The sequence below is a fragment of the Lepus europaeus genome, chromosome 12 (assembly GCF_033115175.1).
Source record: "Lepus europaeus isolate LE1 chromosome 12, mLepTim1.pri, whole genome shotgun sequence".
Taxonomy (NCBI): domain Eukaryota; kingdom Metazoa; phylum Chordata; class Mammalia; order Lagomorpha; family Leporidae; genus Lepus; species Lepus europaeus.
The window spans coordinates 34,989,183-35,016,251 of NC_084838.1; the positions used below are offsets into that span (position 1 = coordinate 34,989,183).

Sequence of the window (27,069 nt, forward strand, 5' to 3'; positions counted from 1 at the left end):
GCGCGGTTAAGCGTTTGTCTCGTGCGTGTGCGAGTGAACCCCAACAGCAGCTCGTGTCTCCCGAGCCCTGAGCAGGCCCTGGGTGCAGGGTGCTTCACCTGACCGACAGCAGCTCTCGACCCTGGCTCACTGCACAGTCACCTGGGCAGATTTGTTGAAACACAAGAATGCCCCAGGCCCCAGGCCCCCAAATACTGATGCAGTTGGTTCAGGCATGGCCCAGGCGCGGGGAGTTTGCACAAGGTCCCAGGTGGTGCTAACTCCAGCCCCTGGACTCTTCCCAGGAACCCCACACTCACTGCTCCCAATTGAAAGATGAGGTAACTGCAGCACAGAGAAGGTGAGTCACTTGCCCAAGCACACACAGTAGTCAAGTCCTGGAAGTGGCGACTTCTAACTCTCATCTGCCCCGTGGCAGGGGCCGAGTCCCCGTCTGCTCCTCCCCAGGAAGGCGGCGCCAGCCCCCAGTGAAGCATGCCAGCCCGGCCCTCAGGGAGCTCAGATGTGATGGCCTCTCCACTCCCAGGGCCCTGCCCAGGCCGCCCTGTGGCTCTGGGTCAACCCTCAACCCCGCGCCGCCCGCTGACAGCAACAGGCGGCTTCTCCTGGACCTTTGTCCTCCGATCAGCTAAGAACAGTGGCCAGCAGGACCAGTCCCTCCTGCCTTCCCAGAACTGATCGGAGGACGAAGGTCCAGGAGAAGGTGGCAAGAACCCAACCACTTGAGCCATCACCTGCTGCCTCCCAAAGTGAATATCTGCAGGAAGCTGGAACCAGGGCCAGAGCTGGAACTTGAACTTGATGTGAATGTGATGTGGGCCTCCCAAGCGGCATCTTAACCACTGAGCTAAACCTACCCCCGCGTCTACATATTGAACAGAGGAATAACGCCACCTGCTTCGGGACAGAGTTTTGAAGATGACCTGAGATGTCAGACACAAAGCACTGAGCACACGCCTTCATAACAGCGTGCATTCAATGTAGCTTGGTGCCAGCTATCATTATCGGTGATGTTGGCCCTCTCTTTCGTCCTGTGAACACCTGTCTGGAATTCCCAGGAGAGATAGCTGTGTACAATTTCCCCCTTTGAATCTCGGTTTTCTCACCTGCAAAATGGGGTGATACAACCTCCCTTTTCGTTTGCTGTGAGGGTCAAGTACAGTTCTGGATGTGAAAATGGTTTGTCAAGCACAGGTTACCCTCTTAAGGAGCAATTAACACGAACAGAGGGCTCCAGAGTGGGGCCTGGGGGCCAGACCCGGTGTTTATCTCAGATTAGCTGCAGGGCTGTCACATGGCCAGGGTGGCTTCCTAAGCAGACTTCCCTGCCCCAGCCTGGGAGGGGGTTGTGTCAAGGACAGCGGGGTCAACCAGCAGCTGGAGCCCAGGAAATAGCTTCCTCCCATGGAAGCCATGGAGCAGGCTCAACCGCAGCTGCTCGAAGAAATAACAAGTCGAAAATGTGAATAATTACGGCCCCTGTTCCCTCCGGGGACACTGAATGGTGATCCTGGAAAAGACACGTCCATGTCCAAACCCCCAGAGCCTGTGATGTTATCTTGTGTGGAACGTCTTTGCACCTGGCACTAAGAATCTGCAACTAAGGAGATCATCCCGGATTGGCTGGATGGGCCCCAAATCCACTGCCAAGTGCGGCTATATGGCAGTCCCGCGTGGGTGTGTGGGGGGTGACCTGACAGCACAGGAGGAGGCAATGGGACCACGCAGACAGAAACTGCACGGTTGTAGCCCCAAGTCAAAAGATGCTGGCGGCCCCCAGGGGCCGGGAGAGGCAAGGAACAGGCTCTCTCCCCCAGAGCCTGCGGAGGGAACTTGACCTTGCCGGCACCTTGACCTCTGACCTCTGGCCTCCAGAGCTGTTGCAGGAAGAGATCACATGGTTTTCAGCCACGCGGTGTGCGGACATTGTTACAGCAGCCCATGAAACCAAGGCCCCACCGCGCACTCGGTGTGTGCGGAGCACTGCCCACGTGGTGAGCAGCGTGGGGTCTTTAACACTCACAAAGGTGCTCTCACTCCCGGGGAGATCCAGGTGCAGGGGGCTGCAGTCCCACAGGTGGCAAGTGGCAGAGTCTGACTTCAGACCCAGACAGCCTGGCTTCGGACTCCCAAGCCCATCTGCTTACCCAGGACTCCCGTGGTTCTCCCAATGTGGTTCCCGGACCACCAGCAGCAGCATCTGGGGACTTACTAGAGATGCAAAGTCCCAGGAAGCAGCCCTACCCACTAAACAGACTCTGGGTAGGCCCAGCAGCCCCAGATGGCTCTGATGCACACGCAGCTTGGAGCCCTGCTGTGCTAAGGTGGCGGCGTCCTCTGAGTAAAAGGGAGGCCAGGCACAGGGGTCACAGAGAGGGACACATCTGGCCATGTGACAGCCATCTCTGTAGGCCCCTCCCTGTGAGCGCCCAGGAAGCTCGGATTTCCCCCTTTGTTATTATTAACTGTTTACCTGCCCGTGCCCCTCAGGCAGCAGGCGGCCCTTTCCACTTCCTGTGGCCCCAACTTCCCCTGCCTTACACAGGGCTGCACCTGGGGCAGCACACATGGAGCATCTGATGGCCATGAGGACAAAGGTTCCTACGTGAGTGAATGCATGAACCGAGTGGGCCAGTGGACAAGAAGCCCGTCTCCACACACCACACCCGCTGCCATCTGCCATAAAGAACGCTCAGGAATGCCAACCGCACCTGTGCCATCAGGCCTTGTCAGCGTCATAGCCCAGGGCTCACCTGGCCCCACGGTGGACAAGCACACAAAGACTGGATGCTAACTGGGAGCTCTGGGAATGAGCTGATCTCTGCAAAACAGCCGCCCTCGGCTCTTCCCCGCCGGCTGGGCTGGGACCACCTCTCACACACACACACACACACACACACACCCCTGCCCCAGCTTCTCACCCTCCAGAGCCAACTCCAGCCGCCTCCATGTCAGGGGCTGTGGGCCACAGATGCTTCCCGCTCCCTGCCCTGGCACACACTGGAGGCACCTGAGGCTTGGCTATGGGTCCCAGGGAGGCTGCTCACAGCCCCTCTGGGTGCTAGAGCCTGAGCCGGGGCACCAGGGAAAATGGGATGGGATAGGCAGGCCCTCCAGGTCCTGGGAGCAAAAGAGACTCCTGACTTTCCCACGTGGTGGAGGGAACTGAGAGGTGCTGCAGTCCCAGGCTTTTCAAAGTCTTTCCCTGCAGGAAGCATCTCCCAGGTTTTTCTTGGAACTTTCTTTGGCCTGGCTGATGCTACGTGATCCATAAAATCTCCGAAGAGCTGCTCTCCATCCCAGCTGGACCCCAGGATGGGCAGAGGGAGCACACCTCCCCACCACGCACGCTCTCCTGGTCCCACAGCCAGCAGCACTGGTTGACCTTGTCTACACTTGGCTCTGGGCCAGGGCTAAGGATGAGAAATGAGGAGGATGAAGGTGAGGACATTGGTCCCCAACTAGTTCTCGGCCTACAAAATACCAAGTACGCCCTGACACAGGGGCCTGAGCTCAGGGCCGTGATACAAGGGCAGGCCAAAGTCTGCAGGGGCTTGAAGGGGTGGGGAGGGAATCCTTGCCCACAGTGGGGGTCCAGGCAAGGAGCCTGAAGGAGGGGGCAACTGAAATAGGACTGGAAGGCTTTGCACACGGGCCAATGCAGAGTGGGCCGAGCAGAAGCCAACCCCAGGGGCAGGACTCAGGGGTGTGTCAGGGGCTCCAGGGGCAGGACTCAGGGGTATGCCAGGGGCTCCAGGGGTGGGAGAAACTGGGCCTTTAGGAAACCTCCCGCACTGGAGCAGAGACGGAATTACGGTCCTGAGAGACACAGCTTTTGAGCCATGAGACTGATATCAGGCACTCATTCCTTTTGGACACTCATGAGCAGGGGCTGTGGCTGGCCCATTTCTCAGATGGGCAGACTGAGGCTGCAGGCACAGCTGGTCACTGCAATGGTTGGGACTTTCCAGCTCGTTCAACTTCATCACTTTTTCACCCAGGAGAGCACAGTCCGATGGTGGAGAGCTTTCACTGCCAAGCCACGGGAACTGAGACACACACGGTGGCCGCTACAGCTGACCATTTTAGGAGGAATCGTCACTCCATCCCCAACGGCTGCCCCTGGCGGGCAAGCGCCCGAGACGGTGGCCCCGGGGCGCTGTGGAATGCGGAGTGAAGGCGGGCGGTTGGCAGCGGCAGGAGACATACTTTCCTGCAGTCTCTCAGCACTTGGCACATGATGCCCTGGGCAAAATCGCGCTGCCCTGAGAACGGCCCGGGGCGGCCCAACAGATGAGCTTGTGTGAACGCAGCCAGGGCCGAGGAGCAGCCCGGGCAGAATGAGCTCATGGCTTCGGCAGGCACCGTGAAATCCCGCCTGCTCCGAGCCAGGCTGTTGAGGGATCAGAACTGGAAAGAGGGAGCCCAGAGGACACCCAGTTCAACGTCCCTAAGGAGAGCCCGAGGCCCAGACCAGTGGTGTGATGCCCCGGTGCCCGCAGCACGCCGTGATATTCCTAAAGAACCCTCCAGGCCACTCTCGCCCGGGACCCTGGAGAAGGCCAGGCCTGGTGCGCACTCGGTGCCCAGGGTAGGAATGGCTGCCTCCGAGTGTGCCGTGGGGGGCTGTGGCCCACCAGTAGCAACCTGGGTGCTGTCAAGGGAAATAAACACCCTAAGAAACGTGTGCTACAGTTGTTATCAAACATCCCGGCTCAGTCTTCTCTCTGCAGGATGCTGGAGCCCGTCTCAGCTTTGAAGAGGGGCAGGAGTTTAAGGGAACAGCTGGAACAGCTGGGGACCCTGAGGTCATATTTGGCAACAAGCTGACTCTTGTTTATGTTGATCAAAGTACAGCTTGGTGGTCTCTGAATGTGTGCAGGAGGAGGCCTGTGGACCACCGCCCCCTCCCCGAACAGAATAATGTGAGGGGCCCTCAGACCTTCCGCGATGAGAACCCAGGAGATGCCTGCTACCTGGAACAGACACTGAGCCAGGCGGGAGGATGAGCCGGGCTTAGCACGGTGCCAGGAGAAGGACCCAGAATTCAGCAACGGGCAGCCCGGCAGCAAGTCCCTTGCCAGCTGGGTGACCTTGGACATGTTCGCTAACTTCTCTGAGCCTGTTTCCCCATCTAAGCATGGACTGGGCAGCACCAGCTCTCAGCACCAGCAGCGCAGGGTGGACGTCAGGAGCCAAGCCCACTCTGTTTGTTCACTCATCCACAGATGACCAACAAGTCCCAGCCCCAGCGCAGCTGGCGCCGCTCACGCTGCACGTTTAGAGTGAACAGGACAGGCACGGATGTCCTAGCACTGGGTTCCTCAGCCCCGCCTGGGTGGCAGAGTGACCTGGAGGGTTTGGAATACTGGAGCCGGACCCCACCCAAGCAGAATCTCTGCGGCTGAGCCCCAGGCCCGGGCCCCAGGATTGCCCCAAAGCTCCCCCGCGATGCTGCTATGCAGAGGGTGAGGCCCGTGGCCAGGGGAGAGCTCTCCTTCACCAAACACCTGCTGTCCCCAGGCTGGGCTCGGCATGCTCCTCGGAGCTCTCTGCCGAGTGTCCCAGTCTGTCCCAGGAGGCAGGACTTTTGCTACACCTCAGTCCAGATGAGGAGCATCAATGCTCCTTCTGAGCCAAGTGCCCGAGCCACCAAGCCAGTAAGGTGTGAACTGGGTTTGAAATCCATCTGATGATTTCAAAGCTCACATGAACCACACACCCTGCCAGGCCCAGCCCGAGAGGGTGCACACTGACGCCACCACTGTGGCCAAGCAGTGCTAGGATGCACCCAGCTGGACGTCAGAGGTCATAGCTCCAGCACCACACATCCTTGCCTGTGACTCCAAACAAGCCCCTGGCTCTCGCTGGACCTCCATCTTCCCATCCGTAACCCAGGGGAGCTAGAAGAGGTGATTTTCCCCAAGTTCACAGTGGCTTCCAATGGAAGCCAGGCGTTGGCGAGGGGCGGGGCACTACGGGCCCTGTGAGAGTGGAGGCACGGGGGCCGAGCTGTCCAGGGTACATGAAAGGTGAACGGCGCCTTTGTCCACAAGAAGCCACCGGGCAGCCTGGACCACACCGGGTAGGAGGCTGCCTCCAAAGGGCGATTCTTAGAAATCTTGAACTTCAGCAAGACTGGCCAGTCTCCCACATGCATAATGTATGAGCGGCATTTTTCACATTCCACCCAAGCTTCCCAGGCTGACGCAGCCACACACACACACACACACACACACGTACTTCTGGGAAGGTAAATGCAGGCTGAGAGATGAAAGCTTCTTGTTGCTGCGTGCACGCACACACACACACGCACACGCACACACACACACACTCACTCTTCTAGTCACTGACCATCGCCGTAAGACAGGCGTTGCTCCAGACACTGGGGACGCAGCAGTGACAGAGAGGGACAAGTTCTTTCTCTCACAGAGTTGACAGCTCTAGGACAGGAGCTTTGCACAGGAGTGACCGCCACCTCCACCTTGTCAATATTAAAACACTAAGATCCCCCTCCACATACACACGCACACACACACACACACTAGGTATCTCCCTGTTGGAGGCAATGATTACGTAAGAATGGGTTCTGTCTTGCTTTGCAATAATTCTGAGCTCCCCCCCACACCCACATACATAAGTCAGGGACCTCAGTTCTCTATGTGTCATCATCTCCACCAAAGCGCCCTAGCATCAGAGAGTGGGGACCTACACCGCAGGCCTGGATTTGGCCCAAGGGCTCCCAGGATTCTGAATTGGCATTAAAGACTCCTCAGATCGTAATGAAGAGCATCTCTGGTTTCACAACCACTCCCTACCCTATGCGTATTTATTTCTTTTGATACAATAAAAATGTTCTAGATTATTCCCCAGTTGTTACTAATGTCCTTACCCAAACTTACCAACTGCTGGGTAGAATAGATGCTCCAGGAAATAAACAATGTGGCTCTTTGCAGGCCACTGTCACGCAGCCAAGAACTGCGAGCTCACCCAGGTCTGAGAAGCAAAGGAACGGCTTGGACAAGAGGGCGGCCATGCACCAGGCACACGGCACTTGTGCAACCATGGCTGGAGGGACCACTCCCCTCTGTACTCCACCCCCCCCCCCACGTTATCTGTCCCAAGATCTCCCCCTCCCCTGTTCTTCAGCCAGGGGATTCCGCATTGTGGTTATGGAAGCACACATTCTCCCTACGGAGACCCAGGAAGGGGAAGAAGGTGTGAAGACATCAACTCGGAGCTGGTGGAGCCCCTTCCCCGCAGAGTCGAGATGTGGCAAAGCCAGGGCCGGGTGCCGGCTCACTGCCAAGGGCACATCCCAGAATCCTTGCCTCACTTGACCTTCACTGCCTCTTGACCCGGCGGCCTGATGGCCCGGGAGGCTCCGGGCAGCTCTGGCAGAACCAGGAGCTCTTTGCGCTGGCTCGGGACACCTCACCGGGGCCCTGCTTCCCTAACACGGCAGCAAGTCTCATAACTCCCGGCGTTCGGGTCACACAGAGGAGGAGCCCTTGTTCCCCGGCCCAGGATAAGTCACTCTCCCGTAGCAGAGGCAGGAGCAGGAACCAGCAGAGTCGGGAGTCCTACCCTGCACTCTACCCAGCCCGGGGCCCTGGGCGATGAACACCATGCGGGACCCGAGGGACCCTGGGAAGCCAAGATGCTCAGCCGGGACCAGGCCGGGGAGAGCAGCTACCGGGTGGAGCTTCGGCTCTCCTGCCAGAGACTCTCCCCAGGCCCCAGCCACAGGCAGGCGGCTTCTGCAACCCTCTGCTCACCCTATTCCTTCTCTCCAAAGCATTCCACTTCCCTTCCAACCCCCAGCCCGCGCCCCTTCCCAGCTGCCTCACTCACTCCTCAGATCTCCTTGGAAATGCCCCTCCTCGGGGGGCGCTTTCTGCCCCCGCTCTGTGCCCAGCAGTGCCCAGGAATGTGCTTTCGGGGCTCCCTGGCACTCTTTACTTTTTCATGCACTCTTTACTGGGCGCTGGTGTCCCCATTAGACCGCAGGCTCCGTGAGGGCAGGAACCAAGCCCGCTTGTTAGGCACCCGGTAAGCATCCAGTACGTAAAAGCGAGAGAGCAAACAGGTGAATGAAAACCCTACAAGGCTACGCTGGGCAGAACGGCTGTGCTACCAAGGCCGGAGCTCTGGAATTACCCTGCTCTGCCCATCCACCCTGGCCAAGTCCGCGTTTAGCTACCCTGCACCTTTCCCACACTGGATTACGGTTATTCATCTCCCCCAATGCAAGTCAACGACTCTAAACTTCAAAGATGAATGACACTGTCCCAGAACTCCCGTCCACCTTGACATTGACTGGCAAACACATTCTGACCCCTGATCAAATGAACCAGATACAGAGGAGGCTGGGTGAGGCCACTGGAAGGTTTACGGATAACACCAACTAGCACTGGGATTGAACCCGTGACCACGGCCACCATGCCTGACTGGGGACGTAGCATGTCTCAGGCACTGTGCTGAGAGCTTTGGGGCTGTTACTTCATTTGCATATCAGAGGAAGTCTGGGGTAGGTGCTATCATGATCCTGGGGAAATGAGGACTGGCAGACTGTCCAAGGTCACCAGCTAGTAGAGCCCACAGTCCCCGTGCGTACTCACCATGCCACAAAGTACTGCTGCCCTCACGTTAGCATAACACACCTTCCCGGGCCTGGTTCAAGTATGGATTCTGACACTGTAGGCCCAGGGCAGGGCTCTCTGCATTGCTAGCAAGCTCCCAGGTGCTGTAGATGCTACACGTGCAGGGAAGTAAGTAGCAAGGCTATAAGACAAAAAAAGCGAAGGGAGACTCACGGGGGCAGGGAGACCATTCCCCTAGGCCGGGCTGAGGGAGAAGGGAATGTGCATGGTGAATTCCGAGATCAGCAAGCAGCTCGGGGAGGCTGGAGCCAGGGCTGGGAGTGATGTGAGAAGGGAAGAGGCCTGGAGCTTCCGCCCAAGGAGGGTGGAGTTTACTGTGCTGCGGTGGAACACGCAGATGCATAGGAAGAGGGCATGCAACGTGATGGGGCCTGTGTTTTAAACGGGCCTCTCGGATTTCAGTGGGAAGCTGAGCTGGAGGTGAGAGAGAGGAGGGCTCCCACTGGCAAGAGGGCCCCTGCAATGGTCCACAGAGTGACCCCACGCAGGCCTGGAGCCCGAGAGGCTGGGGCTGCAAGGGAGAGATCACACGCAACAGACAGGCAGGGGCAGGCCTGATTCCTTTAAAAAAAGTTTTAAAAAACTTACTTATTTACTTATCTACTTATTCTTATTTGAAAGGCAGGCAGGGGGAAGATGAATCGATCAATCTTGCATCCACTGGTTCACTCTCCAAGTGCCCACAACAGTGAGAGCTGGGCTAGGCCAGAGCCAGGAGCCCGGAACTCCATGGGGGCCTCATACATGGGTGGCAGGGACTAAAGTACTTGAGCCATTGCCAGCTGCCTTCCTGCCTGAGCAGGAAGTGAGATAGGAAGTGGAGGAGCCAAGACTTGAACCCAATCACTCTGATTATGGGGTGTGAGCAGCCTAAGCCATGGCCTAACCACTGAGCCACAATGCCTGGCCCCAGAACAAATTTCTTTAAAGCAAAAGCTCCAGTGTTCTTTCCAGGCAGTACTAAAAGCTGCTCTGCCATCCCACGTACTAGAACCACAGTGCAGAGATAACAAACACTGTGGTGGGCGTGGACATTGGGGGCAGCAGTTAAGCCATGGCTTGGGATGCTTACATTCCAGGTCAGAGTGCCAGGTTCACGTTCCAGCTCCACCCTCCAGGCCAGCTTCCCGCTAATGCCCATCCCGGGAGGCAGCAGGGGATGGCTCTAGTACTTGGGTCCCTGCCACCCATGTGAGAGCCCAGGGTTGAGTTCCTGGTTCCTCACTCAGCCTAGTCCAGCCCTGGCTGTTGCAGGCATTTGGGGAATAAATGAGTGGGCGGAAGATCCTGGCTCTCTCTGCCTTTCTGAACAGATAAATAATAAACAAACAAGCTGCTGACAGATACAAACCAGATCCTCCCATTTCTCAAACAGAACCACTCTTAGCAATGGGGCTCACAACCATTTCTTTCCAAGCCAGCCATGCCTTTCTGTGGGGAGCCAGCCTTGTCCTCACTCTGCACATTTTCTGAGTCCAGAGCGTGCCAATAACTTGGCCAAGCTCCTGCGGCCAGGCCTAGAACCAGGCACTCCTGACCACGAAACCAAGGCTACGCATCTTAGAGACCAGCGATCCGACCACAACAGAGAAAACGAAGCCACTCCTCTGTGATCGGATATCAGCCACCCTTGGCAACGTTAAACAAACCAAATCATGCTACTTCTCATACCCAAACCAAACCAAATCAATCCATAACCAAACCATGCAGCTCATATCCTAAAAGGTGCGGCGGGGGGACGCTACGGTTAAACCTGAAACAAACTTAGAAAATGTGTCACATGGAAAGACTGTGCGAGGAGAAATAGTTTCTTTTTTTCTCTGCCTTTTTTCTTTCTGTGGGAGAGTGAGTAATTTGGCAACTTAGCTGGGCAGGGAGAGCAAGCAGCTGTCACCTCCGTTTTGTACCAACACACGCACTTGTTGGGCAGTTCCGTGGCCCGGCTCATGAATGGGATGCCAGGGAGGGAGGTGCCAGCAGCGGGATGAACAAGGGCTGAGCACGGCTGAGACCCATCACTGCCGCCAACTGCCGCCAGGTGTGGCCGAACCGAACACAGACATCCTGCAATGTTCTCGCTAACACTCGCACTTCGGGGGTTTGCCTGGCCAGACGGGGAAACTGAGGCCCAGAGTGGTCAGGGATGTTCCCAAGGCAGAGGAAGAGCCTCCCTCCCTGTCGCCATATCCGCCTCCTGCTATCAGCGGCCCCTGGGTGTGGCAGGGCTCCACCACTGGGCTATTCCTTCAACAAGCACTGCCCGAGTACCTGCCAAGGGCAGGTGCCAGGTGTGGGGCTACAGAGGAGAAGAACCCCAGTCTGGACCCCACTCCGGCCGCTCGGCAGCTCTGTGTGGTCTGAGACCAGGCTGGAGAGGGGGAGATGCTGACATGAGGGCAGAATCTCACCTAATGCACTGCATTTTGGGGTAGGCTGCTGTCTGCATCGCCGGCTGCTTCCAGAACAAACTCCCACAAGCCTAGCGCCACATTCGCAGTCTTCCATGCTGGGGGTCAGGGGCCCAGCGCAGGGCTTACTGGGTTAGAAATCAAGGTAGCAATGCACTGTGCGTCCTTCTAGAAGCTTCTTCCAGCTTCCACAGGCTGCTCACCTTCCTTGGCTAGTGGCTCCTTGCCTGGTGTTCCAAGGCTGCTGAGAAGGCCAGTCCCGTCCTTCCATCTGCCCACAGTGGCCCCTCGTCTGCCTCCCTCTTCCAAGGCAGCGGATATCAGCCTTACTTCCACCTGCAACCTCCGGGCGCCACTGCCATGGCGGTCACAGGTGCTGCCGGTTAGGATGTGGAAGACAACAGAGGGTCTTAAGCAGGGGGCAGCCTGGAGTGCGGCTCACACCTCAGGGTGCAGGAGAATCACCAGGACCTCATGAGAATGCAGGTTCAGATTTGCTGGGTTTGCAGGAGGGAATGAAGAGTCTGCAGCTCTACCAGAGTCACAGGTGGTACTGGTGCTGCCGGCCCGTGGACCACGTTTGAGTAGCTAGGAGCTGGGGGGTGGGCTACAGGACAGAGAGAGTGGAGACCTGGAGATAGATCTTGGGTGCTGCTATCGAACTGTAACATTGTAACTGAGTTTCTCTTTGCCCCCTATTGTGAGAATGAAGTTCGTTGACTGTAAGCACAGACATACAGGCTCTCACGCACATATGGCATAAAATGTATGTGCATATAAAATACACATATACATATATAAGACGTCTTCAAAGAGTTCACGGAAAATGTCTGTTGAGGAAAAACGAAGTTTTTTTCTCTAAAATAAATTTATCTTTTAATCTCACTTCCAGGCACTTTCTGAACTACCCTCATATTCTTTTTTTTTTTTTAAGATTTATTTATTTATTTGAAAGGTAGAGTTACAGAGAGGTCTTCCATCCACTGGTTCACTCCCTAGATGGCCACTATGGCCAGAGCTGGGCCAATCCAAAGCCAGGAGCCAGGAGCCAGGAGCATCTTCCAGGTCTCCCACACGGGTGCTGGGACCCAAGGACTTGGGCCATCTTCCACTGCTTTCCCAGGCCATAGCAGAGCACTGGATCAGAAGTGGAGCAGCCGGAACTCGAACTGGCACCCATATGGGATGCCGGCACTGCAGGCAGCGGCTTTACCCACTACACCACAGCGCCAGCCCCAGCACCCTCTTATTCTGCACACACATGCATCTACATATTACAGCCGTGACTGACACAGTGAAAGTACTCTACCACTATTAGCAGGAATCCTAGTCTTGCTGTTTGCCTGAGACCATGGGCAGCTCTCTGAGCCCCAGAGCACTGGCCTGGGTGCTCTCACTCACTCCAGGCCTGCCCCTGCTGCCAGCTTCCATTGTGACCTTGAACTGGTCACTTTCCCGACCTGGGACAAGGACAGGGACAGCCATCCCTACGATGGTACGACTAGAGGTACAGAAGCAGCTGCTGAGCCAATTTCAGAGGGAGGGAGTTCCATGTGTGATGTTGAAATTGCACAAATGCAGGTGAATTTGGTGTCAGTGGGATCTCTGCCTCTCCATCCCCTGTGGATGGAATGGCCACAGCTTTCTAGCATTGAAAAAGAAAACCTTCATTTTTCCTTCCAGAAAAGTACTCTAGGGGCCGTGTTGTGGCTTAGCTGGTAAAGTGACCCCCTGCAACATGAGCATCCCATATGGGAGCTGGTTCAAGTCCTGGCTGCTCCACTTCCAATCTAGCTCCCTGCTAATGCACCTGGGAAAGCAACAGAAGATGGCCCAAGTGCTTGGGCCCCTAACACCCACATGGGAGACCTGGATGAAGCTCCTGGCTCCTGGGTTCAGCCAGACCCGGCCTTGGCCATTGTGGTCACTTAGGGAGTGAAACAGCAGATGGAAGATCTCTCTCTTCCTCTCTCTCTTCCTTTCTCAATCTCTCTCTAACTCTGACTTTCAAAGAAATAAATAAATCTTTAAAAAAATGTTAAAGCACTCTGTATGTATATCGATATATTTCTATGTATGCTATAGCCCCGGCTAGCGCCCTATTTGGCACCTTGGTTGTCCATGGTAGTGGATGGCAGCAGGGTGGTCTTCCAGTGGGGCTGGAGGCACACACAGCCTCTACCACGGTCAAGGGTTCACGCACTGGGTTTTCACTAAGATCTCCACAGGCCCAGGCTTTGAATGACTCATTCATTAACGTACTCAAGTGCTCATTGTGTCCATTTGGGGTCTCCTCGGATGCTGGGGAAACGTGGATAAATAAACCAGCATTCCCACCCTCGGGGAACCCGCAGTGATGTGGGAGCAGAGAGGCAAGGAGGTCCCGAATGAGGCCACTAGTGACAAGCTTAATGCTTGTCTCATTGATTCTGCCAGTTGGGATTACTGTCCCTGTTTACAGATGAGGCTGAGAGCAGTGACAAACCCAAATCACTCCAGGGCAAGTGGCAGAGCTGAGATTTGAACCCAGGACCTTGGGTCGCACGGTTCGTGGACATCAGCTGCACCTCCCCAGGCTCTCCCCCAGCTGCCACCTGTGTCTCACGACCATGGATAAGGGCTGCTCCTCTCTGGGTCTCAGACTCACCCCCTTGGAAAGGGTGTGTTGTCCTCACCTTAGAAGCCAACCGGGAACTTTGAAAACCCAGCAGAGGCTGGACCTCACCCCTGATGGATGAAGGCCAGGCCCAGGGTTCCCACGGAATCCTCAAGTAGGCTCTAAGGGGCCCCCAGGGGAGAGGGTCCCCAAGGCCTGTGACCTGAGCTGTCACACACGAATCCCCTTCTCTTCTAGCCTACCCCACGGCACACGCAAAGTAGGTGAACAAAGCAGGGTGGCAGGGGATCCTCAGCCCCACCTGACCAAGGCATTGTCTCCTTAGCTGCCGCACTTCTGGCTTCTGGTGAGAGAAGGAGCGGCAGTGGACAAGGCAGGGTGGACCGTGCCCTCTCCTTTACTCTTGCCGGGAGTGCCAATGACCATGGGCTTTCTGGAGAAAGCAGCGAAAACCTGGAAAACGGTGAGCACCAGACTCAACACCTGCTTCCGTCACTTGTGCCAGGAAGTAGTGGCAGAAGTGGTCAAGGAGCTACAAGAATCCCCCCATCACAATAACATACAGAAGAGTGAGCCGCTGGAGCAGCCCACAGGCCTAGAAGGAGACTAGTTCAGTTCCATTTTCAGAGTGGACACAACAGGGGTGACTTCAGAGAGGCTGGCCACAGGCACCTTGTGTGGGGTGGGTTAGCTCTTAAGCTGGGCCCCATCTGATTCCCTCAGCAACGGGAGAGGTGATCCCCTATTCCTACAGAGGGCCAGGGCCAGTTTGCTCTCCCTTGCAAGCCAGACTCTAGCCCACCCCAGCCTCAGTCCCAGCCCCAGGAAGGAGCTCTCTACTACCTGAAGTCATGACTCTGGTCACTTGAGAGATACCATGGCCCTCAGGTCTTCTGCCCTGTCCAGTCCTTTAAGTCACTCATGGCACGCAGCAAGTGTGAGTTGGATTGAGCTGTGTTAGGTTGGGTCGGGTTGGGTGGGTAGGGGTGTGTTGCATTGCAAGGTGTTGAGGTGAGGTGAGTTGAGGAGTTGAGTTGAGTTGAGGTGAATTGAGTGAGAGCTGATGGAGATGAGAAGTTGGTACACCCCTCAGGTGACCTGGGCCCATGTCTCCCTCATTAGATGTTGCCCAGAAAGAGGTCTGGGTCTTCTCCCAGGTTCTGCACTAAGCTTAGTCTTTTGCTCTCTGCAGGGGAGGGAACAGGGTAAGGTGACCCGTCAGCAAACCAGCTCCTCCCAGCACCTCTGCCACCAGCCCAGCCCTCCTGGGCTCTGCTGATTGCACAGCTCAGACCCCACAGTCTGGTGCTCTGACTTTGTAGCTTTATAGGTTATCTTTTCTCTTCACTGGACATTAATGTCTTAAACTGAGTCTTATTGTAAAATTGCTTTCTTTTTCACAATCCTCACCCACGCTACACTCCTGGCATCCAATCCTATCATGAGGAGACTATGTGATAAGCCAGAGGCAGGAGCAACTCCCTTACCTGACTTTAAAACATGTATCAAAGCAGCAACCATCAAAACTATGTGGATTTACACACACACGCACACACATGCACACAGAGGTCCCACCAACACACACAAGCCAAAGAAAATGACCAGTACAGAGATTCCAGAAATAAATTTGTATCATTAAAAGAAAGAAAAATAGAGAGCATATGTCATATAACAATGATGCGGCAATATCTCACATTGTAATTAGTACTTTGGGGAATCCTAGGTACCACTTTGGAAAAGGTCATACCATAATCTAAGGTCCCTTTTAGCGGATCAAGCTGTAGATATTAAAAGACTGGAAAATAAGTTCATGTGTTTAGCTAGAAAAAATAAATTCCCAATTTCTGACAAAACATACGTGGACACTATCCATAATAAGATGAGCCTACATATGCTAGAAAATAAATTCTTTATACAATAAATGTAAATTTAAAAAAGGAGACAAGTAACATTAGTGTAAAATTTAACCTAACTAAAAGTCCCGGAATGTTCTCTGATTACTCAGCCTTGGTTGCCCTATGGTTGTCACAGTCATAGAACAATCCGGATGCTTAAGTTGGGTCATCAAGCCACAGGCTAGACCAGTCCATTCATTCTTCCTTTGATCCATTGGAAATGTTTGCTGAGTGCCCGTTTTGTGCCAGGCCCTGGGCTAGCGTCTGGGATTCCAAGTTAGCAAGGCCCAGTCCCTGCCCCAGGGAATTTCCCGCGAAATAAGGGAAGCGGACTAGGAGTGGTGGTCTCTGTGTACTCTGGGCAGTGCTGGGACAGTGAGACACCCAGCACACTCCAGAAGGCAGGGGACATCCCCAGGGCGGAAGCTTAGGTATGGGTAAGGAGTCCCAGGTAGACCAGGAAAGGCCTTAGGTATGGGTAAGGAGTCCCAGGTAGACCGGGAAAGGCCTTAGGTAAGGAGTCCCAGGTAGACCAGGAAAGGTGTTAGCCATGGATAAGGAATCTCAGGTAGACTGGGGAAAGGCGTTTTTGAAACAGAACAGACCTATGTCAAGACGCAGATCTGGGTAACACCGTCTCCTTGCCAGGGGTTTGTGTGAGCCCAAGTCCAGGGGGCTCAGCATCAGTGGAGGAGAGTCAGGGCCATCAGAGGCAGGACGCATGACTCTGTCCTTGGTACAAGGAGAACCCAGAGAAGGCAGTTTAAACCAGGGAGTGGCATCATTAAATTTCTATCTAAAGAAAGCTCTGTCTAAGCACTGAAGAACCATCCAATTAGTTCTCTTGTCTGCTAGGTGAGTCTATTTGGAGGAATATAGCCAAAGGAAACAATCCAAAACAAAAATAAGCAAAGGCCAATTGTCTGAAGATGTTCCCAGCAGCACTGTTTATAATCATAGCAAAATGGCCAAAGTCCAAGTGGCCAGCTGTGGACAATTGTCCTTTGGGAGGTGGAAACAGAGGCCAATAACACAAAATCCCAGGTATGACTGTCACCCGCTCTCCCCTCACTCGGGAGAGCACACCAGACAGCCAGGACGCAAGGGTGGCATTGTTAGAGGAAAAGCCTGCGCTGCTCTGATTCGGATGTTTTAAGTTAAATCAGTTTCTCCAAAGAACGTATTCCAATAACCAAAAAGCACCCGGAAAGATGCTCAACATCAGTAGTCATTCAGAAATGCAAACTAAAACCACAATCAATAAGAAGTCAATTCATACCCATTAGAATGGTTATAATCGAACAACAGGTATTGGGACTAACAGGGACAATTCAGAGCCCTCCTACACTGCTGGTGGGAAAAAGGATGCAAGTACTGTGGAAATTAGTTTGAGGGTCCCTCCAAACTTAAACATAGAATTATCACATGGCCCAGAAACTCCATTCCTGGGTGCACATCCAAAAGACCTGAAAACATATTCCAACCGATGCTTGTGCAGAAGTACTTGGTGTAGCTCTAGACACAACAGCCAAACGGTAGAATAATACCCATCAATGGATGAATGGATAACGTTCATATAATCTATACATACAATGGAATACTACTTGGACATGAAAAGGAATGAAATACTGATACATGCAACAAGATGGATGAGCTTTGAAAGCTTTATATTAAGCAAAAGAGACCAGACTCAAAAGGTGAGATATTGTATTGGTCCTGTTTATATGAAATATCCAGAACAGGCGAGTCCATAGGCAGAGAGCAGTTTCCTGCTTGCCAGGAGCTGGGCTGAGGGGGCAATGTGTGTGGAGTTTTCTTTTAGGATGATGAAAATGGTCTTGAAGTTGATAGAAGTGGTGATCGCATAAATATACTGAATGCCAATGAAATTCAAAATGGTTAATTTTATGCTACATGAAGTTCAGCTCAATAAAAAGAAAGTCGGGCTATCCAAATAGTCCATAAACATGTGAAAAGGTGATTAACCTAGTTAATAATCAGAAAAATGAAAATTATGGCTACAGTAAGGTTCTAAAATGCACCCATTAGAAATGCTAAAATCAGGGGAGGGGGTAATGTTGCAAGCCGGTGAAGCCACTGCTTGGGATGCCTGTGTCCCACACCCAGTGCCAGTTCCAGTCTCGGCTACTCCACATTTGGTTCAGCTTCTTGCTATTGTACTGGGAAAACAGCTGAGGATTAGCCCAAGTATGTGGGTCCCTGCACCCAACTGGGAGATCAGGATGGAGTTCCAGGCTCCTGGCTTCAGCCTGGCTCAGCCCCGGCTGTTGCAGCCATTTGAAGAGTGAACCAGAGGGAAGATCTCTCTCCCTTCTCTCTCTCAATATATATGATTCTGCTTTTCAAATAAATAAATACATAATTTAAAATGCGGGACTTAAACCCAGGAATAGGACAGTGCTGGTGAGAATGGCCATGGATGTCACAACCACCACAGTGGAAGACACGCTGGCATTGTCGACTTGGTGGGTGTGACCCTGCGCTCCAGTCCTGGGCACAGAAACAACAGAAATTGGTGCACATGTGCCCTAAGAGACATGGACAAGGTAATGGCCCAAATGTTGCTGGAAAGAGAATGGATAAATAATACATGGTATCTTCACACTGTGGAATATTAGACAGCAATGAAAAAGAACTAACTATAGCCACACACAGCAGTGTAAATAAATTTTCAACATTCAAGACTCAGTGAAGGAACCAGACACCAAAGAATATGTCCTGCATGCAGAAACGTTCAAAATCAAGTAACACGCCTTGGGCATCTGAAGTTCCAACCTCAGGCAGCAAGGCTATTCTTAAAAAGCAAGGAAATGAGCACACACATCAGGCGATGGCTCCCTCTGGCAGGAGGGCTTGGAACCACAGCAAGGGGCACAGGCAAGTTTGCAGGGGGCACATCTGAGTCTGGGCCGGGGTTACATGAAAGTTTGCTCTGTACAAATCACCGGGCTGTGCTATTACGGTGCGTTTTTCTGAATGGATGCTGTTTTCACAATACAACGGGATAAAGAAAAACAAATAACTTACACACATCTGCACTTTATTAACAGGAACAAATTACTTGTGACACACCATACTCGCCCCAACAATAACCCCCCGGCCTTCTAAAACAGCCGATGTCCCGATGACACTGTCCTCTACCACAAGGAAGCGGTGACGCAAGGGGCCGTGGGAGTGCCACTCACAGACAGGGGCCTCTTCCAGGAGGAGGGTGGCTGTGCACAGGACGTTCTGGCTGCTGGACGAGCAGAGCTCAGAGCAAAAGTGAGGCACAACTGGAGGGGACCCCGTCCTTCTGCCTCTGAATGGTGGGCGCCTGGGGCAGAGGTGGGCCCAGATCCTCGGGAGGTCTGGCAGGCATGGGGGCAGACACAGAGCTGGCACTCAGGATGTAGTTGTTGAATCAAACCTTGTGGAATAATCAAAGCTGAAACTAGGTAAGTACCCCTGTGTTTTGTTTCCCGAAGTTTTAGGCAAGATTAGACCAGCTGTTTTACAGCTGGGCAAGCCGAGCCTTGGAAAGGGCGAAGTGACCCATCACAGTTCACAAAGGAAGTCAGTAATGCAGCCCATCTTGCATTTTTATTTGTGTGTTTTTACGAGGTTTTTTCTTGGAGGGGGGTATCAGAAAGCAGAAAAGATCCACTTTCCAGCTGTTCCATGATCCGTGAGTTACCTGGTGCCTGTGTCCCACCCCCAATAGAGAAGCCCTGTCCTGGGCCCACAGTGGCACTGGGGGTGGGAGGGACGGTGGGGTGCAGACCTAAAGACACAGGTGGGCCTGGTCCTTCCAGGTGGAACTCACGGTCCATTTCCCAGTGCGCCGTGAGGCTGTCGGCTCTTGTGGGGCAAGCTGTGCACCTGCTCGGTACCAGGCTGCCTAGGAGCTCCACAGGGAAGCCCACCACATGTGGAGCCCAGATACCCTGGGAAAATGCATTCTTTTGCCCTTACAGCTTTATTGAGGTACAGTGTACAGTCCATAAAATTTACCCCTTTAAGTGCACGGTTGGATAAGTTTCAGCAAATTTATATAGTTATACAACTACCACCACAATTAGGTTCTGGAACATTCTTCACACCGTTTTGCAGTCAATCCTCACTTCTATCCTCAGCCCAGGCAACTACTCATCTATTGCCTGTCTCTGTAGTTTTGCCTTTATATGAATTTTGTATCAGTAAACTCTTAAAATATATAGATTTTTATATTTGGCTTCTTGCACCCAGCTGAATGATTTTAAGATTTGTCCACGCTATAGCATGTATCTGAACTTGATTCCTTTTCAGTGCTGAGTAATATTTCATTGAACGGATATGCCATACTTGTTTATCTATTCCCCAGTTGCTGGACCAGTTTGTTCCCACCCTTGACTATTAAGAATAACGCTGATATGAACATTTGAATACAAGTTTTTGGGTGAATATAGGCTTTCCTGCCACTTGAGTATCTACCCAGGAGTGCAATTAATGGGTTGTAGGGAAATGGCTAACCTGTTGGGAAAATGAATTCAAAGCTCATAACATCCTATAGACAAACACTTTCAGAAGCCACTATGCTTGCATGCACAGCATGGTGATTAAGAGTAAAATTCAGGGGCTGGCATTGTGGCCAAGGAGGTTAAGTCATTGCCTGCAATGCTGGCATCCCATGTGAGTGCTAGTTCAAGTCTCAGCTGCTCCACTTCCAAACCAGCTTCCTGCTAATGTGCTTGGGAAGACAGAAGATGTGCCCCCATACTTGGGTCCCTGAAACCCACGTGAGAGAACTAGATGGAGTTCTTGGCTCCTGGCTTTGACCTGGCCCAGCCATGGCCCATGCCCCACTGTCATAGCCATTTTCATAGCCATTTTGGGGATAAGCCAGTGGATAGAAGACCTCTCTCTCTCTCTCTCTCTCTGTCTCTCTCCCTCTCTTCCTCTGCCTTTCAAATAAGTAAAATAAAATTTTTTAAAAAAAGAGGGGCCAGTGCTATGACCTGGATGGAGTTCCAGGCTCCTGGCTTCAGCATGGCCCAGCCCCAACTGTGGAAGACATTTGGGAAGTGAACCAGCAGATGGAAGACCTCTCTCTGTCTCTCCCTGTCTCTGCGTCACTCTTCATGTCAAATAAATAAAAAGTAAAACTTTTTTAAAAGCTCATGGAAGTGAGGCTGGCACTGTCACATGATGGGTAAAGCTGCCACCTGCAGTGCTGGCATCCCATATGGGTGCCCATTCAAGTCCCAGTTGTTCCACTTCTGATGTAGCTCTCTGTTATGGCCTAGCAAAGATGGCCCAAGTCCTTGGACCCCTGTACCCATGTGGGACACCCAGAAGAAACTCCTGGCTCCTGGCTGTGGATCAACCCAGTTCCAGCCATAGTGGCCTTTTGGGGAGTGAACCAGTGGATGGAAGACCCCTCCCTCTCTCTCTCTCTGGCTCTGCTTCTATTTAACTCTGACCTTCAAATAAATAAATAAATCTTTAAAAAAAATTTTTGCAAAAAAAGAGTAAAAATTTCTGCATTCAGACCCTCTGTGTCCAAACTATATGTTTACCACTGACGGTTGCATGCCCTTGGACAAACGACCTTGTGCCTCAGTTTCTTCATCTGTAAAAGGGGATAATAAATGGACTGGTGAAGATTGAGTTAATTCCCACGAGACACTTAGAACACTGCTGGCTCATATCAGGGCTATAAAGTCTCAGCAATATTTTTTATAGCCAGTTGAGCAATGGCCCCATGGGAGAAACAGCCCCAGTCTTGCAATCCACAGATGGGGGAGGCCTGTCACCGCCCAAGCCTGTTACAAGCCATACGCTCTCCCTGTGTCCTCTGTAGGGTGCAGCCAGACTTACCAGGTGGTGGCTCTCATGACTTGGTGATGGCTAAGTGCTTTGTAGACTGCACGATGCCACACAGACACAGGGGACGCACGTTACGACAGTGACAGTGACACCTGGATGTCTGGGTTAACTGGCCACTTAGGGCTTCTAAAACCTTCTCCAGCTATGAAGTGCCTCCGACTGAAGACCAGGATGGTGAAGGGCAAGGATTCTGGAGGTAGCCTGGCTGGCTCAAACCCTACCACGTCACTTGGGAGGCTGGAGATGTGCACCTCGGCTTCCCCGCCTGACACAGTAACACGTGACAGTGAGGGTTGCATGAATGAAATCTAAACATGTGCACACATCAGCCTGAACCTACGGAGTATTTCCCAAGTGTCAGGCATATTAAACTGCATGCAAAATCCGGCTTGCCAAAGCACATCTCACGTTCCCAAAGGGGCACTGACTACCCATCAGCTACAAGCAGTCTTCCGAGGGTTTCCAGGCCCTCCCTTTCTGTGTTATGGATGGGAACAGGACTTCCTCCATGTGGGAAACAATGGCTCTGAGCTGGCGGCGAAGGCCACCGGCGCAGGAGGAGGAAGGAGAAAGCCGCACCAGAGGGTCTTGCCCCAGGGGTCTCTTCCTTTGGGGGGACGGGCAGGTTGCAGCAAAGGTCACAGAAGACCATGCAACTCCACGCTACCCCTCGCTGGCAAGTTGGCAGTGCCCTCGATCACATGCAAAATTGCAATGTCCCGACACGGGCCATGGTGCTGAGAAGCCAGAACTCCACTCCAGCTGCCTGTTGATCTGCAAGAAGCGCCAGGCTGGACGCTCTGGCAGGAAAAGCCACCATCGCATCTGGGTCTTGCTCCCCAGGAGACAACAGCCCGGGCTGCTCCGGGCTGCTTCAAGCACACAAAGAGTTCATCAAGGCCACTGGCTCCATCCCCAGTTTCTTTCAGGAGCCCAAGGGTTATTTCCCATTTCCTTACTGCATTGAGACTGAGGACTAATCCCCTAAATCCAAATGTGGTCAGAGGCCACTGTTGGAAGAGCACAGTTCTGCAAAGCTGCATGGGGAAAGGCCTGGCTTTTGGATGGGCCACTCCCTACTCGTGTCTCAAACTCAGTGTTGCAACAACGCCTGCATTGCCTTCCATCACGTAGACGTTGCATAGGCCAAGCGGTCATTTTGATCCTGATTTTGTGCCTGGCATGTGCCAGGTACATTCCCTTCACAGCATCCCCAGCAGGAAAGATGGTCAAGTTATCCTCCTTACTCGGAGAAGGAAACCGAGGCACAGGAGGTGAACTCCAGTGGCCAAGATCCCTCAGCCAGACCCATTTCACACCTATTACCAAAACCCATTTCAACGCAAATCCCACCCTAGCCATGGGACCTCCTCGGAGCCTTGCTGGGAAAACTGAGTCCCCGCGCACAGAAGGGATCACATCCCCTGGCCCCCGGCCCCCAGTTCTTTCCATCACCCATGGCTCCTCTACCCACCACTCCCTAGGGTGGGGCTCCCTAGGTAACTGGGCGCTAAGTTAAGCAAAAGAGCGATTCGGGTCCGTTATTTCTGGCGCGGCAGAGGCGCCAGGTGACCCAGCTGCGGTCGTGCTGCCGTCACACCTGTGTACGGAGAGGGCACCTGACCGCTCCTTCCCGGGAGCCAGCCCGTGCGCACGACCTGAGCGCGGACGCGGTGCGCGCCAGGCTAACGGTCGCCGCCGGCGCGGGCGCGGGGCTGCCTAGGTCCCTGTTCGCCCAAGGCTGGAGGAGCCGCTCCCAGCTCGGACACCTCCGGCCCTCACACAGGGCTCCACCGCCCCGGCTGCCCAGGGGCTCCGATTCGCGGCTGGAAGCCCCGCACTACCAGGAGGAAGCGGCGGGCAGGACCGCCAGCGCGCACGGAGAGCCGAGGACTCCCTTTTATGTCCAGGAATGAAGCGCGCACCGCAGCCGCGCCCGCCGCCCAGCACCGACTTCCCCAGGGCGCAGAGGCAGCCGGTGCCACCCTCAGGCCGGGTCGCTTACCTGTCGCCGCGCGGGTCTGGGTGACAGCGGAGAGCAGCGCGGAGAGCGGCAGCAGCCACAGCAGGCGCCAGCCCTGCCCGTTCTTTCTGCAAGAAGTAGCCGAGGGAGAGAAAGTGAGGCGGGCAGGAGGCTAGGAGGGGCCCCGGGGCTCGGGGAAGCGGGTCCTACCTTGGCGCCATCTCGCGGGTCTGCGGGGTCCCGGAGCTCCCCGGAGGCCGAGGGGCGCTGAGCGCTGGCCGCCGCGCTCGCCCTTCCTGCAGCGAACAAAGGCGGCGCTCGGCGGCGGCGGCGGGCAGGATCCCGGTCCCTGGCCCGCGCCCGGAGTCGCCCGCGCCCTGAGTCACCCGCGCTCTGAAACCCGACTCCGCCGCGCCCTGCGCTCGCCCGCGCGCTGCGCCCCACCTCGGGCAGCCAGAGCGCTCTCTCGCCCCGGGGGAGCCCCGCCGCGACGGCCGCTTCCCCACGCCCCTTTCTCCCCTGCCACACACGCGCGCTCTCCACGCCGGGTGGCCTTATATAAACCCGCAACCAAAGCCCCGCGTCCGAGCTGTTCCGGGCACGCGGGACGCGGCTGCCTCCCGCCGTCCAGTCCGTGCCGGTCGGGGCCGCCCCGCGGACCAAACGCTTCCCTCGCCACAGCTCAGAGAGCCTGGGCTCACTGTGATTTCCTTATATGACAGACGAGGAGACTGAGGCTCAGAGAGGAGGAGCGAGTGTCACCCGCTGGACTGAGCTCCCGCGTGCTGCGCCCCACCCAGCGCGCGGGGCCCGCGGACCCACTCGAACGCGCAGGAGTGGGCGCGCCCGGGCGGGGCATGAAGTCCTAGTTCTCCAGGCGGCCCTCTCTTTAGCTAGCCCGTCCCCGTCCCCGGAAGGTAAACTCCCGGAGGGCAAGAGTGTCTCTCTGCTTTGTTCTCAGCTCAAGTAGGAGACCCCATGACCCTGGGGTGAAGGAAGAAGCATGGGTTTGTAGGAGACCCCACCGGCCCCGGCCCTGGGACAGGATGTAGGGGAGAGGAATCTGGCTGGCCTCAGGGGTGCAGCCTAGCCCTCTATACAGAGCTTAGTACAAAGCCGGGTAAACCCTGAAGGGGGGTGTTTTGTTTCTAAGATTGCTACCAAGGAGGGTAGGCCTTGCGGTGCCATGGGTTAAGCTGCTGCTTGGGACATGGCGTCCCCCTACCAGAGGGCCTGGGTGCATGTTCAGGCTCTGCTGCTGATCCAGCTAATGCACACCCTGGGAAGATGGCCCAAGGACTTGGGTCCCTGCCACCCATGTGGGAGATCCAGATGGAGCTCCTGGCTCCCAGCTTTGGCCTGGCCCGAGCCTGACTGTTGCAGGCATTTGAGGAGTGAACCAGTAGATGGAAAATCTCTCTGTCTCTCTCTTCCCACCTCTCCCAGCCTCTTCAAATAAAAAAAGTTTTTTAAAACGTTATTGTGTAGGACTTTTGGGGTGAGAGGCGGCACCACCAAAGACAGCTTTGACTTGGACCATTATGAAGCCAGGCTAAGCCAGGAACCTCTCCTTCTGGTGCCCCAATTGCTTGGTTTCATTCGGTACCATAGCACTGTTCTCTAGTGGACACATCACCCCACCTGCCAAGTGAAAAGGTCGCTTGAGGTGGCATCGCGATCACCATGGCCGTTAACATACACTGGACGTGGATTTTGTCTCAGGCCCTGTGCTAAGTGCTTTGCCTGTGTTCTCTCATGTAATCCCCACCATCGCCCTGGAAAGGTGGTACTGTAATGACCACCCCCCCTCCTTTCATGGATGAAGAAGCTGTGGCTAAAAACGTGCCCAGGCTAAGTGGGTGGGGTGCCAGCACACGTGTTCCTCACCACTTAGCCACATCGCCAATATGTGAACAAAAGGATGAGACCTGAGACCTGCTCCCTACCCCTGTGAGCTAAAATGCACTGGACACACAGCACTCAGGCATGAAAGAGTTAATGCCAGCCCAGGCCGTAAGGGCTCAGAGGAGGGCCCGCTGCCCTGGGAAGCTGCAACCTTGGCCTCAGCTTGGTTCTGGCCCTGGCTGCACAGTGAGTTGGGCAAGTCCTGCTGTATGTCAGATTTTTTTTTTTATTTCTCCACCTGTGTAATGATTGTGATCTGGATGGTGGCTGTGAGTCTCTCAGTGAGCTACCTCGTAGACCCACAGTGCGCTGGCCACTGCCAAGAGCTGTGCAAGCATGAAGGACAGAGCCTACGATGCATGTAAAAGTTTTTCAGAAAGGGAGTAACCAGCAAGCCCTGGAGAAGTCAAGAGAGACTTCCTGGAGGAAGTGAAGCGAGACCAGGCTATGGGGCGGCCAGGGGCTTGGGGACTATTCAGAAGGAGAGGAAGGCTGTGTTCACAGGGGCACTTTCACAAGCAGTACCCACGTAAGAACCGCCCCGCTCTGGGCTGGAGAGGGCCCCCCGCAGCCGGAGAGGTGCTGAGGCAGAGACCTGCCATGGCAGGCCAGTGGGCAGGATGCCCAGGGCCCTGCAGACCGTGTGAGGTTAAGGGTGCTGACTGAGCAGACTGGCACCCCAGAAACCTGATCCAGCCACCTCCCTGCATCTCCGTTTTGTTCATGGAGAAACAGGCGCAGCTCAGCATGCAACTTACAACTCATCTCCCCAGTGAGTGACAGATTGGCAGGCCAGGAAAGTCATCCGAGAAGGGCAGAACGGTCTACAGTGCTGTGGCATCCATGTGGAGTCCAAGGAGCCTTCTAAGGTAGTGAGCTCCCCGTCCCTGGGGACAGGACGCTTGGCACACAGGAGTCAGCAGGGCGTGTAGGAATAGCGAGCTTGGTCTGCCTGGGCTGGATTCTGGCTCTGTTGTTCGTGAGTTCTGGGAAACAGGGGTGAATCCGCCAGATAAGGTGGAGGAAACATCTTTCTTCCGAGGTAAAGAGGAAGAACCAAGGTGTTCCTGAGCTCAGAAGCGTTTACTGGGGTGCCTGGCACAGGATGAAGCTTCTAGGAAAGTGGAGGTGGCGTGCTCATGATGCCCTCTCCCTCGGGGCTGACGCCTGGGGAGGAGGGCACCTGCCCAGAAAGAGGCAGGGCCCCAGACAAGGCTCTTAAGGGATGGAGGCACGAGCAGACAAAGCCGCTCCAGAGCTAGGGTGGCCCCACGTGAGGCCATCCCATAATGCAAAGCGTATCCTAACAGATTGGCCACTCTGCCTCTTCTTCAGTCTCCTCGCATTCTCCGCGAACCCGTCCCGCTGGCCGCCATGCTCTGATGGGATTAACCTTATTAGGAGCTGCTAACCTCAGGGAATTCGCTGTCTTACTTCTTGCTTTCCCTGTTCCTTGCAAAATACCACATCAACTAGGAATACAATTGCCTTCCCCAGAGCTGTATTTCTATACTGCTTTGAAAAAGCCACATCTACCATGACTGCATAAGATTCCATGGCTCTGTTTGGACCAGAGATGGTAAACTGGTGGCACTGGACTCTATTTGGACGAAAGACATGTTTTGTTTGGTCTGCATAGTGTCAACCTCCTAATTAAATTAGTTAGCAATGCTCGATAATTAGGAAGTTGCACATTAAAATCTGGATTTCTTGCTTCTCTTTGAATGTTTGAAAAACTTGACCACAAAAG

General features: G+C 54.3%; 1 protein-coding gene across 1 annotated transcript in view; it reads right to left on the bottom strand.

Annotated features, from left to right (window-relative positions):
- The window catches only part of COL15A1 (collagen type XV alpha 1 chain), a 106,472-nt gene extending 82,764 nt beyond the window's left edge, over positions 1-23,708 (bottom strand). The window contains 2 exon segments of the mRNA XM_062207891.1: positions 23,457-23,542; positions 23,625-23,708. Coding sequence (XP_062063875.1) covers positions 23,457-23,542; positions 23,625-23,635 — 97 coding nt within the window. The 5' untranslated portion in view covers positions 23,636-23,708.
- Positions 23,709-27,069: the final 3,361 nt, after the last annotated feature.